A 13,732-nucleotide genomic window follows, 5' to 3' on the forward strand; every position below is an offset into this window, starting at 1 on the left:
TGGTGCTGTTGTGCTCCCGTAGTTCCTGGTTGCAGAGTAACCTCTCAGGGACACTTGCAAGCTGGGTATATTGTTCCTGGGTCAAGCCATCTTGAAGTGATCAGGGGAAGGTGAACGTGGAACCCACGCTTTGAAGAAGCAGCACACAGTTCTTTACTGCTGGACTATGTTACAGATGATTGCCGTGTGCAGGATATATTTATTCATACCAAAAAAGCTTCTTTTTTTTCTGATGGAGTGCAAAAAAACCTTTCTTCTCAAGGAAGGAAAAATGGCAGAAATAACAGATACCTCATTAGTCCTGTCCATGGACATGTATTTTTCAGCTAGCTGAGTTGTCAGCAGTGGTGTAACGTATTGGTTGCCTGCCCTGGAATTGCTAATGGTGCAATTCAGGCAATATAAAAATGAAAGTTTGGGGAATTCCACCACATGGTGTTCCTCTGTAACTAGGAGAGATCCGTTTTATTCGCAGCAAACTGCAACATCAGAGATGCTACAGGAAACAAGCTGTGCTTGAAAATTTTCCAGTTTGCCAGAGAGATCAGCTATTGTATGCAGTTAAAATGTACACAACCCACACACCGAATATTTTATATTATGCTCTCCATCTTTATAATTATAGAAATACAGATGGAGTGGCTACATTTACCAGAAAAGTATAAACATCTGTGGGATTCCCTCCCCACAGGGCTGTCACAGAAGAGTGATCAGCCCGTCAAGATCAGCGGGAGAAGCTCTCTGGTCAATGGAAGAAGCTCGTTGGACCACCTTACAGACTGAGGGGGGTTGCTGACTACAAAGCATATGAGACTCATGATGGTACACCAGGGAAGAGCATTTCTGGATTGCACATGACTTACCATGGCATGTTCAGGCAAAGGACCAAAGGTGGGGAAAGGAAGAGAACAAGGGGGTTTGGGGAGGAACAAGTATGAGATGCAGGACAAGGGGATAAAAGGGGCTGGGGATGTGCAAACCAGTTGCTCATCAGCACGTTTTGCTGGCCGTGCCCTGCACCCGATCAGTGCAGTGTCTCTTGTCCTCCTCTTAAACTCCATTTCTAACGATTTTCCTGGGCGAGGGGACTCTGTTCTGCACGTGTGTGTGTATGGAGGTTTAAGTGCCAGCAGCTGGAACTGGAACACAAGTCATAGGGGCCTACGTGTGCGGGGCGCCAGCAACTGGAGAGACTGATTGAGGGGCCGACCCCCATCGGGTCGACCCCCATTGAGGGGCCGACCCCAATGGGCCGACCCCCATTGAGGGGCCGCGACAGAGACCGACGCCCGCCGCAGCGGAGGCGGAACCCTGGGGGGCGGCGCCAGTTGCCAGCCGGCGCCTATTCGCCGCTGCGCTCGGGTCTGGGCCGCCGCCTTCCGCCGTCCCGCGGTTACCCCGGCAACGGCGCCGAGAGCGGGGCGAGGAGGTCGGGCCCGGCGGCAGAATGGTGAGGGGCGGCGGGGTGGGGGGCTGCGGGGCGCGAGCGGGCGCGGCAGGGCGCTTCACTTCCCTCCCCTCACCTCGGGCGGAGGACGCTCCACCGGGGCTCCGCTCTGACCCGGCTCCGCTCTGCTCTCTGCCCAGATGCTCTCCCGGGCTAAGCCGGCCGTGGGGGGTACCCTGCCGCCGGCAGACAGGCGGAGGAAGAAAGGGAAGAAGGTGCCGCAGCTAGAAGAGCTCCTGGCCCTGAGGGACTTCACCGGCGCGATCGCCTTGCTGGAGGTAACGGCTGGGGCGGAGACCCCGGCCCGAGGGCGCCCGCCAGCACCCTGGCCCTCCCGCTCCCCTCGGGATAGCGGTACTGTCGTTGCCAGGCCTGTGCACGACACGGCTGCGGGGCGGGGGGAACCCTTCCCCTGCCTTGTGTCGGCACCCGTTAGGCCCTGTTGCGGCAGCTTTTGCCCTCACTTTGTAGAACTAGGTTTGGCATTTGCTGTTTGACTGCTGCTTCCCTCAGAAATGTGAGAGCAGCTGTTAAACCATCCGTGATATACGATGGCCTAGTATTACTTTGATTATTTGTGGGGCTTTGTAAACTGTGGCAGCTGACAAAATTCTTACGCTCTTTCTTCTCTACAAAGTTTAAACGGCATGTGGATGAGCAGGAGGAGGATGCTGACCTTTGGATCGGATACTCTGCCTTTCATTTGGGTGACTACAAGAGAGCACTGGAGGTAAGGTGGGGAAATCCTGCTCCCTGAGGCTGGAAATCGGGATGTTGTGATAAAGCAATGACAACAGGAGGAAGAAGTTCCGTAACAGGAAACAGTTCTGCCAGCCAGTTAAGGTACAAATGTACAGTAATAAGGCAGATGCTGTGGAAAGCAGTTTGGATTGAAAAAAAGAAAAAGTATTTTCCCATGAAAATAAACCTTTTTTAACGTTATCTGCTGTCTGATTTAATACTAGGCTCAGTATGCTAATTTGCCCTTTTAAGTGTCATGGTTCATGTCCTAAATATTCCATTCCCTTTTTGCAGCTAGCTTTCCACAGTTGGTTGGGGTTTTTTCAGGTTTAGTTATGTCTTTGTCTTCATTGTGTAGCTTATCTGCCGTATGCATGCTTTTTTAGTTCTTTCTTTAAAAGTTGATGCCCTTGGCCATTTAACAGACTTTATTGTTCTTGTATGTTTTCTTGTATTAGGTAATTCAATGAAATGAGACATTCTTGTTCTCCAAAAGCTTTAAGTCACTGAAGGACGTGTTGATTATTCAAATATGCATAAATTCTTAATATTTGCACCATACAATGCTGTTGTGTCTCTTTCAGTATATGAGTCCATATGCAATTCTTTCTCCTGTGTCCATTTATGTCTCCAGTGAAACTCAATTTGTTGCCAATCAATCTGTTGCCAGTGTCATTGGGGTCCCTTTGTCTTCTCAGTTGTCCTAGTGTATTTCTCTGTAGAAGTCTTAACAAATTTTTGTTGCCTGCCTTGCTCTGTACCTCCGAGGGCTTGGAATCAGTGTACACACCAGAACAGGGAGTGTTGTGGAAAGTGGTGTGGTGATACCCACAAGGCTATGTATAAGCTAGTGAAGATTTGGAAACAACTCAGTCTGCCTGAACAGTGTTTCTCTCATTGCTGTATTCCTACAGATGTGAATTGCTGGGTTCATACAATGCTTTATCGCAGCATTTAAGACTTACTGGTTTTGGTCAATGTCAGCCGGGGAGATCTCCATCACAGTGCACTATGAAGTACAGCTGTGCTCTGAGAAAACTTTTCATGGTCTTTAAACTTGTTTTCCCTGGAGGAAATATTAAAAACGGATGATAATTTGAAGTATTAACAAAAGAACATAACCATGGAGAAATAGATTATAGAGCAATGATTATATTTTCTCTCTCAGATAAAATTAGGTGTTTAACTATAGTAATACATGGTCACGTGCACAAGATTCATATGTGAGACAAAAACAGAATTTCTAAAGCTTATGAGTAAGTTCACAAGGCACTTTCCCCTTGCCTTAAAAAATTAAAGAGGAAATATCCATTGGAGACATTAGAAATGCTCAGTGAATCAAATTGACAGTATACACAGCATAGGATGTAGAATAGTAGTATAGAACATAGTGGTAACTTGAATATTCATGTTTGGAGTTCTGGAATTTAGAGATTATGAATGTAGCAAACAGTTGCTTTACTTAATTTCTATCTAGATGTTAGGTGTTAATTGGGAGTGAAAGTTTAGAAAAAGAAAAATGTTTGTATACAAATGAAAAATAACTTGAAATTTCTTTGAAATAAATGTTGCTATTTGGAATACCCAGTAGGTGCTTTTATAGCCAGAGTAGATTGTAAATGTTTCCTTCAATGAAAGAGTAACAGCATTTTTTTTTTTTTTCCTTAGAGATTAGGTTTTGTATGTGGTGTTTGATTCACCACTAGGTGATGCTGTTGATTCAGGCTTTTAAAAGCCTGACTCGTAGTCGTCTTTTTCACGTTTTTCTGCCCAAGTAGGGACAATAAAAGATTTGTATGCATGGTTTGTGGTTGGTTGGTTTGTATGTTTGTTTTAAGTGAGAGATCACAGGGCCTGTCTTTTCAGATTTAAGACTGATTTTTGGCACATTGATGAGTCCTGGTAATTTTGTCATTTTGTGGTGGCATGTGGGAAACAAGCCTGTGCATCGCAACCTAGTTTCTTTTGGGACAGAACACTGTGCTTGTAATTCCCAAGCTTGTAGTAATCAAGGGAAAGAGTGCTGAATGTGGAGGCTGAATTGCCTTTCAGTTATCAGCTTCAAGGTTGAAGTGTAATGCTATATCTTCTCTGCTATGTTATGGGGGCATTGTTGCTGTGTTCTCAAGGACAAATTCCTTTATTATCTGTACTCTGTAGATCTTGGAGCACTCTTTGGTGTGTGCCAGGAGCACTGTAAACAATATACTATGGGTAGAAGATTCTGCAGAATTCTCCAGAGTGACATTACACATGATCTAAATGATTCACCTGCAAGTGAATCTTGCACGTATCTGCAAGGTGCCTAAGTACCTGCAAGTGACAATGCATAGTCTGTGCCACTATATTCCCAGCCTATGATTTGTATTCCATATACCTAATGAGACTCTTCACAAATGCTTCTGCTCAATAATCCTTTTATTTATTATGATACTTTCATAGTGAGCCAGGCGTGCTGGTTGCATGGGATCTTTTGGAGAGGCTTGGGAATTGGAGTGAGGTGGCCATCTGGAGAGGCTTGGGAATTGGAGTGAGGTGGCCATCATCCACTACTGGGAGAAGCAGGGGGAAAATGAAAAACACACAGACCTCCAGCTCCAAGAATATCTTCAGAGAGAATGACAGCAAAATACCTGGCACATCCACATGAGAGAATTCACATTCTCTTATCATAGGCACACCAGCAGTCAGGTATTCTCTAGGTAGAGCACTAACCTCAGCTTCATTAGGGTCACACTTTCCCCTTCTTAGTAGGAAGATGCCTTTCTCAAAGGATATGCCACCCACACAGGTCTGGTGGGATCATCCCTACTGCTGTACACCAGTTTACAAATGGTACTGCACTGGACTCAACTCTTCCAGCAGTCATGGTGGCAGTCCCTCCCTGGGGACTGTCTAGCTTCCTTCACAGACAAATTGATTTTTACCAACACCGAGTGGCTAGTGTCTTCCTGGCATCAAATGGCAACCAGAACTGTCCTAGTGGATGGCACCATCTGATTAGTTTTCTGCAGGCTTCCACATCTACTGTCCCTAATGGGGAAAAACCCACCTGTCTTTCTGCCATGACTTGTTCATAGCACTAATCTTAAACTTTTCCTGAAAAATTTCCCAATGTCACCCAAGGACCGGAATCAGAGCATCAGTCCAATGATTCTGTTTCTGAGCTGCCTGATCTTATAAACTGAAGCAGCCAGAGCTTAAGAAAGGGAGGGTTATAAATCATCAATACCTCAAATATGTCTTAAGAGAGGAATTGGCAAGGGCAGGTGCGCTACTAGGTTGGGTTCAAGAACAGGTTTCACATTTGCACTCTGCACCCTCTGGCGGGGCTTAGCGCACAGGATGCTGGCATGGTACGGCTGCCAGACACAGTAATGCCATTTTGGCCCATCAGCTGCACATGTGAGAGCAAAGCATGATCCCCACGCCAGACCCTTCAATGCATTGTTTCTGTCAAAATCTCACAAGCTACAGCCAGTGATTCCAACAGTCTCTCCTATCTGCTGCCTCCCTCCTAGCAGAGAATCAGGAGCCATTCCCCCTCTTCACTGGACAGGACCTCCTGCGTAACCTGACTTTGCTCAGGACAATTTCAGTCAAATAGTAAATCATGAAAGGAAAAGGGCTACACTAGGATAATGGTTCATTCATGAGCAGTATCTGGTCTTGCTTGAGTACTTCTGCTGGAATTGTGAGAATACAGGTACACTCAAGTTCCTGACAGCTGAAGTTAGAAAGTAAAAGACGGATTTTTGGCTCTGGGAAGTTCTCTAGGCTTCTCTGTCATGACTGTAGCCAGGTTACGATGAGTATTTCCACACCTCCTTTGAGCACTTGTGGGGCAGCCCTATAGGTTGGCCTGTTTATTGGCTCTTCAGGGTCTGTGTTTATGGGCTTGGAGAATCCAAACTAGTAATAAGGGCACTGAGCAGAATCCTGCTGGCCTCAGCATTGTTAGTAGGTGTCCATAGTTGTAGGCAATCAACCTGGCAGCCTGCTTTTGAGGAAAAGTGCATGTGACTCGTGATAGGGGCGAGAGGTGGAGGAGGGTGAAATAGCAAGAAGTTGTTATTCTCCTGCTTGGCAAAAATATGCCACAGGTTGACTGTTGGGAAGCTTTTGGAGTATTTAGTTTGGTTGGTTTTGTTGTGTTTTTGGAGAGGAGGGGGGAAAGTTCTTGTGAAGTAGTCTTGGAGAGACTTATGTTGAATGCCTTTTAGTAAGGAAAGGAGCAACAGCACATAGTCTGGGCTCATGGCCCAGAACTACAGGGTAAGGAGCACTAATAGTCCTCACTTTTATTTACTGTGTTTCCATAGATTCACACTGGTATTGCTAGAGCACTCTATTTATTGCTTGCTTTGAATGGCCAAGCCAGAACATGACTTGTGTTTATGCACTTTGTCTCTTCTAATTAATCTGCCTGAAGCCATAGCTGAAAGAGACCTTCGAGTGCATTTAATCTGAATGGATTTTGAAAGATTCCAGATGGTCCCAATAAACAGCAGTGGCCTGTCGCTCAGAGCTCTGTGACAGGCCTACGTCAAGATTGAACTGGCCTCAGTAGGAAAGGTTGGCCTCTATGTAAATGTTTTACTTTTTTTATTATTATTTATTTTAAATCTTCTTGAAGGACAGCTAGTCCCTGAAGTACTAGCAAGACTGAGCTGGCTTTTAAGGGCATACCTTACCAATATCTTCTCTGTTTGGGAGTGCAGTTTACTTTTACTTGGCAACAGAAAAAAAAAATTCTTTATGCTTGCAAACTATAAACTTTATTGTTGTCAGCATGTTTCTGTTCTTGAGATTCACTCTCCTTTGGGCATGGCTTATTTTATCTAGTGAGATACATATATATATATATATATAGATAGATAGATAGATAGATAGATAGATAGATATGGAAATTCCAGTTCATATGTTTGGTGGAAGAGTACAGAGTCAGCAAGGGGTTGTGTTGCTGGGAGGGATGAGAGGCTTATTGTGATTGGGAGTATGTGGATGGCATTCTTTCAGCAGGTCTTGTGAGAACCTTGTGTGACTCTGCCTGCTTTGCCTTATGCTGCCTGTTGGACGTGGCTGGATGGAGAGCAGGAGCAGCAGCAAGAGGCATTTTCACTGGGATGGTCTTTCCTAGTAATTTAATAGAAACCTGACAGAGGGAGAAAAAAATGGCACTGAGGTCTCCCTGCCTCTGTTTTTAGTACCTATTGTTACGCAGAGCAAAGATGTTCATCTTTAGGAATATCACTGTTTGGTAGCTGCAAAGCTTTTATTCATTAAAAAAGTAGATTGAAAGATTGATCTGTTAAGTTTTTACTGTTTCACAAATAACAAGAAATGAAGCAGTTTATGTGACAGTATTAAGGGATATGTAATGAATGCGGATGTGTAAGAAATAGAATATGGTATCTAGTGGTTTTCTATAGCTGTTGGCTGTAAGTGTTAAAATGGGAAATGGTGAAGTTAGGCACAGTTTAGTAATATTTACTATATTTATATCTTTATCTATTAGGAAACCTTGAATTTGCCCAACACAAACTTGTAGGCTTGTATTTTAATGCAGTGGTCTCCAAACAATTTTGATCATGCGCCCCTATCAATAAAAATTTTTTGAGCACGCTCCCCCAATATGCATACATACGTATAAATATATGTAAATTATATACATGTACTAATATATTGTGTAATTATAAAACATACACAAAAATAGAAATTAAAAAAAAGATGAGAAAAAGATTAAATAAACACTATTTTTAAAAGATTTATTTTAGTTATAATGGTACTAAAAAAATTTTTCTTCCTGCACCCCATGGTATTGTCTTGCACAATGGCTGGGGTGCGTGCACCCCACTTGGGAGAGCACTGTTTTAATCTATACTAAGACACTGCCTACAGGTTTATAAAAACATGTTTAACACTTGCTCCAGTAAGTATTCACAAAGAGATTTCCCTGGTGTTTATGGCTCCCAGGCTTTAAGTGGAGAAGAACTTAGGAAAGCATCAGAAAAGACTGAGGAAAAGTTGGTTATGTTGATGCCTTTATAACTTTAACATATTAATCTTTTATAAATATAAATAATATAATTTTTTATCTATTCATAACTTCAGTATTGACAGAATTCATGTTCCTACAGTGAAGATTTATTGCGCTGCTTGTCCCTGTTGTCTGTTCTATTGCTGTAAACAAAAAAGAGCTAGGGACATGTCTTAAGTTAAAATGTAATAGTTTCGTTGTAAGAATTGCAATGAACTTGAGAATAAGTTGTTTGCTCTCAATAATTTAATGATACATTGTAAAATGGTGGAAGCAAGAATGATATTTAATACAAGTCTGTGCTATTATGCATTTTTAAAAAATTAACTCTTTCTTCTGTTACAGGAATATGAGGCCTTAACCAAACAACCGTCTTGCAATCCAGATGTTTGGGTGAACCTCGCCTGTACATACTTCTTTCTGGGGATGTATACGCAAGCTGAGCAAGCAGCCTTGAAAGGTGAGATGTGTGCCTCTGATTGAGAGAACTACTTGTTGACTTGAACACTTAAAGTGATTTCCAGAGAAAGTATTTGGTGCTTTTTTTCATAGGAATAAAGGATACTTTTGAGTTGTTTGGGTTTGGGTTTTTTGTTTGTTGTTTTTTTTTTTCATTTAGCGAGAGAGTTATGATGCAGTTTGCTTCCTAAAAATACCTTGGGTAGGTGGAGCAGCTGGAACTGAAAGAAGCATGTGGAAAATAATTTCTGTTATTAATTTCTAAATACAAAACCCAGCATATGCTGACCAGCAACAAGAAGTTACTTTTTTTTGACTGATTCCATGTCTCTGAGCCAGTGCAGATGAAGCTAATTAGGCTAGTGAAATTATCAAAAAATAAGCATCTGCGAGAGTTCAGCATTCTCCCTGATGTGGACAAGAACTCTGTTTACATAGTTGCAGTGACTTGGTAGGTGGTCTTGTTGCGTTATAAGTCAGATACTAGGTATCTGATTCTTCAGGGCGTGGAGTTCACTGCAGTCACATCATTACAGTTCTACTTTAATCTGAACATGGATGGGATCATTTAAAGAAGAGGAATGGAAATTAGATTCCAACGCAATTTTTACTGCCTAAAAATGTTTCTGCAGTTTAATTTTGTTACCCATCACTTTCTATTTACCATAGTGATACATATTGTTTCCCATAATCATAGTATCTCAGTGCTTTCTAACTAGAATTAGTAGTAATGATGTTCTCAGTCAATTTCTGACTCTTGCATTTTTAGGATAAGACTCTTATTGAAGTATGGGTTTTCTCTTTCTTTCTTTCTTTAGTCTTCTAGTCTTGGGCTGAAAATAGGGTAGGGAGAAAATAATTGTGTACTTTCTGCTACTGTGGAGGAGTGCCTTCAAAGAGGACAGTTTTGTAGTATTTTTTTAGAAATAATTAGATTCTTGTATCCCTTTAAAATCCTCTGAAAGATCATGCTGAGCTCGAATCCCACAACTGGAAATGTTTTGTTTCCAACTGTAAAAAGTTTCATGCAGAGCTTTGTGATCTGTATTGTTCAAGAGGTGTGTAAATTTCTAATATTCACAAATAATAATTTAATGTACCACAAATTTGAGCTTTGGACATTACAATCTAGGACTTAAACTGGAATCTAAAAATAATTTTGACTTTGACCTAAACCATGGAGGAAGCAAGCAGCTGCATCCTGTACCAGTTGGAGTCATTGTCATCAGCTTCACATCAAGTGAATTACAGTAATCCATTCTAGAGGTGACAGATACACAGCTGGGCATGCACCTTTATTAACTCTGAGCTGGAAGTGAGGGAAAGTTAATTTTTTTGTGCCCCTTCAGATGAGTTCCTAGTAGCATGGTGAGTGGCAGGGTAGGGGGTGTGGTTAGTGGTAGTCAGGTGCTGGAGGGAAGGGCAGGAATATTAAGAAAGGAGTGCAAGACATAGGGAGTGTAGCTGAGGGAGGGAACAGAGAATAACTGAGTGCTCACGCTAGTAATATTGGTTCCTGATTTTATGTCATTATTTAAGAAGGACAGCATACCAGTTTTTATAGTGAGGTGCTAAACCTTTCTTGTGATTACTGTAACACTGATGATTTCTGGCTACTTAAGCTTGGTGGGGAAGCAGTCACAGCTGAAGATTTGTAACACTTGTCCTTTCTCCATTGAAGGCTTCCAAGTGTGATAGTCCCCTTTCCACTCCCATTACTTCAGTCTTTCTTACATTGAGGTTGAACCATTTTATATCTGCTCAAGACAGATCCTCTTTTAGGTTTTTTTAACATCTTAGGATTGCGTCAGTGATGGCTGTTTGCAATACATTATTGACAGCTGAGGCCATAACATCTTGTGATCTCTTCCATGGTTTTGCAAATATCCTGAAAAAGCAAAATATTTCATTGTATATAGACACAACAGGTGAAGTCACTAGATGAACACGATTTATCCAGTACTGCCTTGAATACAGCTGAAAAAAATGGTAGATAGTGTTAGTGTTGGGCTACATACCATTGCTATTTTGGGATTATTTTGCCTGAATTCTTGCATACTGCTTGCTGTTTATTGCTGCTGTTATGCTAAGCCCCTGAAAATAGCATAGTGCTAAAACAAGTGAGGGAGAAATAATTTATTTTCAGCTATAATTCTAAATTTCTACAGTGATGGAATCTCTGTGTGAAAGTGAACATAAATGTCAGCTAGCTTTCTGGAATAGATTTTCCACACAAACATGTAAATATCTGGAAATCAAATAGAATACCTTCTTGCCATTTGCTGTAAGAAATTTATTGTTTACTGTCTGAGGAAAAATAAGCAGGATACTTAAAAATCAGGAAATTAGCATTAAAAGCCATGAGGTAATTATTGCATTTCATACAAGATATATAGTCCACAATCTCTTGTGGAGCAAGGTTTTACGTTTATTTTATAATAAATCTGAAGTTTTCTCTTAGCTTGTCGTTACTTAATTAAAACTTCATGGTACATTCTCTCAGGACAGAATAAATCTGCGTATCAAAAGTCATATAAACCCGAATTACTGCAAATATAACCTAAGAAGTAGAGCAAAAAGGCAATAAAGAAAAATCCTTCTTTGAAGGTTTTTCATTATAGTTGTACTTTATCTTCTATAGGCTTTCTTCCAAATTCCTTTCAGATATTTCTGGCTTCTCCTTTTTCCCTACTGTCCCCTTACATTACAGTTACTAACATTCCTGAATCTGAGGTGAAGGTCAGAAGTAGCTGACTTCAAGTCAGCTACTGTTGTTTCATACTTATCCCACAATGAAGCTACCAAGTGATGCTTTGTTTACTGCTTTTGCATCTGTGCTCACATACATTGGCTGAACATATGTTTTCCAAGCTGTGTGCTAGCCCATCTAGTCTTGGGAGAATGAGGCTGAAAGTCGTCTTCTTGGTTTAATAAATAATAATAAATTACTATTTTTTTCATTATAAAAACAAATAATCTTATGTTGCATTCCCAGTTCCTGTGCCTTGCAAAGGACAAGGACCAGAAACTCAGCCTGGCACACTTGCATGGTGATCCTGGCCACTGATCCTAGTGTTCAAAAGCCTGCATAGTTCTCTCAGAAGCCGTTGGCTAGCTCTGCATTAAGAAAAACAGAAGAACTAACAGTGTTCTTTTAAACCACAAAATGTGCACATAAGTGGGGCTGCAGTTAAATCTGTTATGAAAAACAGTCTTTTAAGGGTAAACAGAATTTTACAATTAAATTTAAGATTCATGCACAGATAGGGTTGTGTTGCTGAACCAGTCATTAGAGTTCTTTTTTTTTTTTTTTTGTCCTTTTTCTTTTTCTCCCTGCTAATTTTTGATGGGCAAAGCTTTGTAATTACTTTACTTCTTCACAACTCTGCGTGTGTCAGATCTGAATGTGGTTTAACTGAACAGAGATACTTCTCATTTCACAGCCTATACTGGAAGGAGCAATATTGTACAAAAGCAGAACAGAGATAGATTAGTAAGAACAATGACATTTTCCAAACCAGTTTTGCTTATACATGTACTAATGTTTGCCAGGTGTCAGATAGTTGTCACCAGTGAAAATGTGCAGTTAGAAGCAGGCATGGAAAAGTTGCTGGGTTTTCTTTTTCTTTAGAGTGCATGTTCACCTACATGCATAAATATCTGCTTTCTGCTTGTACTCTTGTATTTCTTGAGAACAGTAGTTCATTTTCATTGCATTTTAGCTGTGGTTTTGAACCAGCAGAGTTTGATATATGGAACTTTCAAAGTGCACACGTGAAAATATCGATTTATACATATATAAACTTTAAAAACTAATAACCTTATTTTCTTGGTTTGCTTCTTAAAGTATAGTGGAAGCTGCAGAACAGGAATAATTTTATTTTTCTTTCTTCGATGATCTATAACTTACTTTGCTTAGGCATGACTGAAATGAAATATGTATATATTGCAAGGAACTGAACATAGCTGAACTGGCTTTGAAGTATTTTGGGAATGGGAAAATTTCAATGAATGTCCTCTGTAAATTTCATTCAAGAAAATTCTGAACAGTTGAGCTATTCAAGTGTGTGTAAGTGTAAACCTCACTGTTGGACCATGTTTTTTCCAAATGTTTTTCCCATACCCTTGCATTTTCCCTCCATCAGTGAGACTGTGGTTCTGAGGCACAGAGGTCTTCATTCAGCTACTGTATTCAGGTGAGCAGGGCATTGTTTCTCAGGGACAGGAGAATAAGGTTTCCTCTGGTCATATTTTCTGTGCTGTCAGGCTGGAGCCTTCTCAGCACTGTTTCATTCCTACCAGCTCCTGTCTATGTTTGTTTAAGATGTGTTCTATGCCTGGTAATTGTGTGAAGTGCTGCTATAGCATATGCATTATGTCTGCTAGATGGGATTGTTAATGCTGGATGCATGACCAGCATTGCCTTGCACTCTTACGAGAGGGCACAAATGCCAGATTGTCCATGACTGTATTTCATCATCAATATGGAACCCACCAAGAGTCGGAGCTGCCATTTCTAGAGAGATTAACTTTTTGTTTAATAATTACTGAAGATAACTGTCTTCACTCTTATTGTAGCGTTTTATTATACTTCAAAAATACTTCACTAGGTGCCTGTTCAATGTCAGCACATAAAAATATACAGAACACTTTTAAGATCAATGTCAACTATGACTTTAGTGCCTGGAACGTCAGCACTGATCACGACAAAAATTCTAGCATAGAAATATCGGTGTGTTTGCTAGCTGGAAAGAGATATATCCTATCCAGCTATCTCAGTGATGTCTTCAGCACAAGGCCGATACTAGACCTGGAGCAGGGTCCAGTTTGTTGCCATGCAGCATTGTCATCATGTTTGTTATGATCCCTAGATTGCTTAGTACTGATTTAAAAAAAAAAATTTAAAAAATGTACAGTCTTGTTGAAAAAGGAGGACAGGAAAAGAAGATTGTGCTTCCTTGTGGCATTAATAGGTCAGTGACAATGAAATTCGGTAGCAGCAGAGAGTAATAAAAGAACAAGCCTAACGTCCCTTAAAAATCATT

At 41.0% G+C, this 13,732-nt stretch overlaps 1 protein-coding gene across 2 annotated transcripts in view; it reads left to right on the top strand.

Annotated features, from left to right (window-relative positions):
* Nucleotides 1-1,587: 1,587 nt before the first annotated feature.
* IFT56 (intraflagellar transport 56) overlaps nucleotides 1,588-13,732 on the top strand; it is a 49,649-nt gene continuing 37,504 nt past the window's right edge. Inside the window, exons 1-3 of one of the 2 annotated variants that reach the window (XM_059816471.1) lie at nucleotides 1,588-1,725; nucleotides 2,085-2,177; nucleotides 8,574-8,688. In XM_059816471.1, the coding sequence (XP_059672454.1) occupies nucleotides 1,588-1,725; nucleotides 2,085-2,177; nucleotides 8,574-8,688 (346 nt within the window). The remainder of the gene's footprint in view (nucleotides 1,726-2,084; nucleotides 2,178-8,573; nucleotides 8,689-13,732) is intronic. The other variant, XM_059816472.1, reaches the window with a different exon arrangement.

The sequence above is a fragment of the Gavia stellata genome, chromosome 4 (assembly GCF_030936135.1).
Source record: "Gavia stellata isolate bGavSte3 chromosome 4, bGavSte3.hap2, whole genome shotgun sequence".
Classification (NCBI taxonomy): Eukaryota; Metazoa; Chordata; class Aves; order Gaviiformes; family Gaviidae; genus Gavia; species Gavia stellata.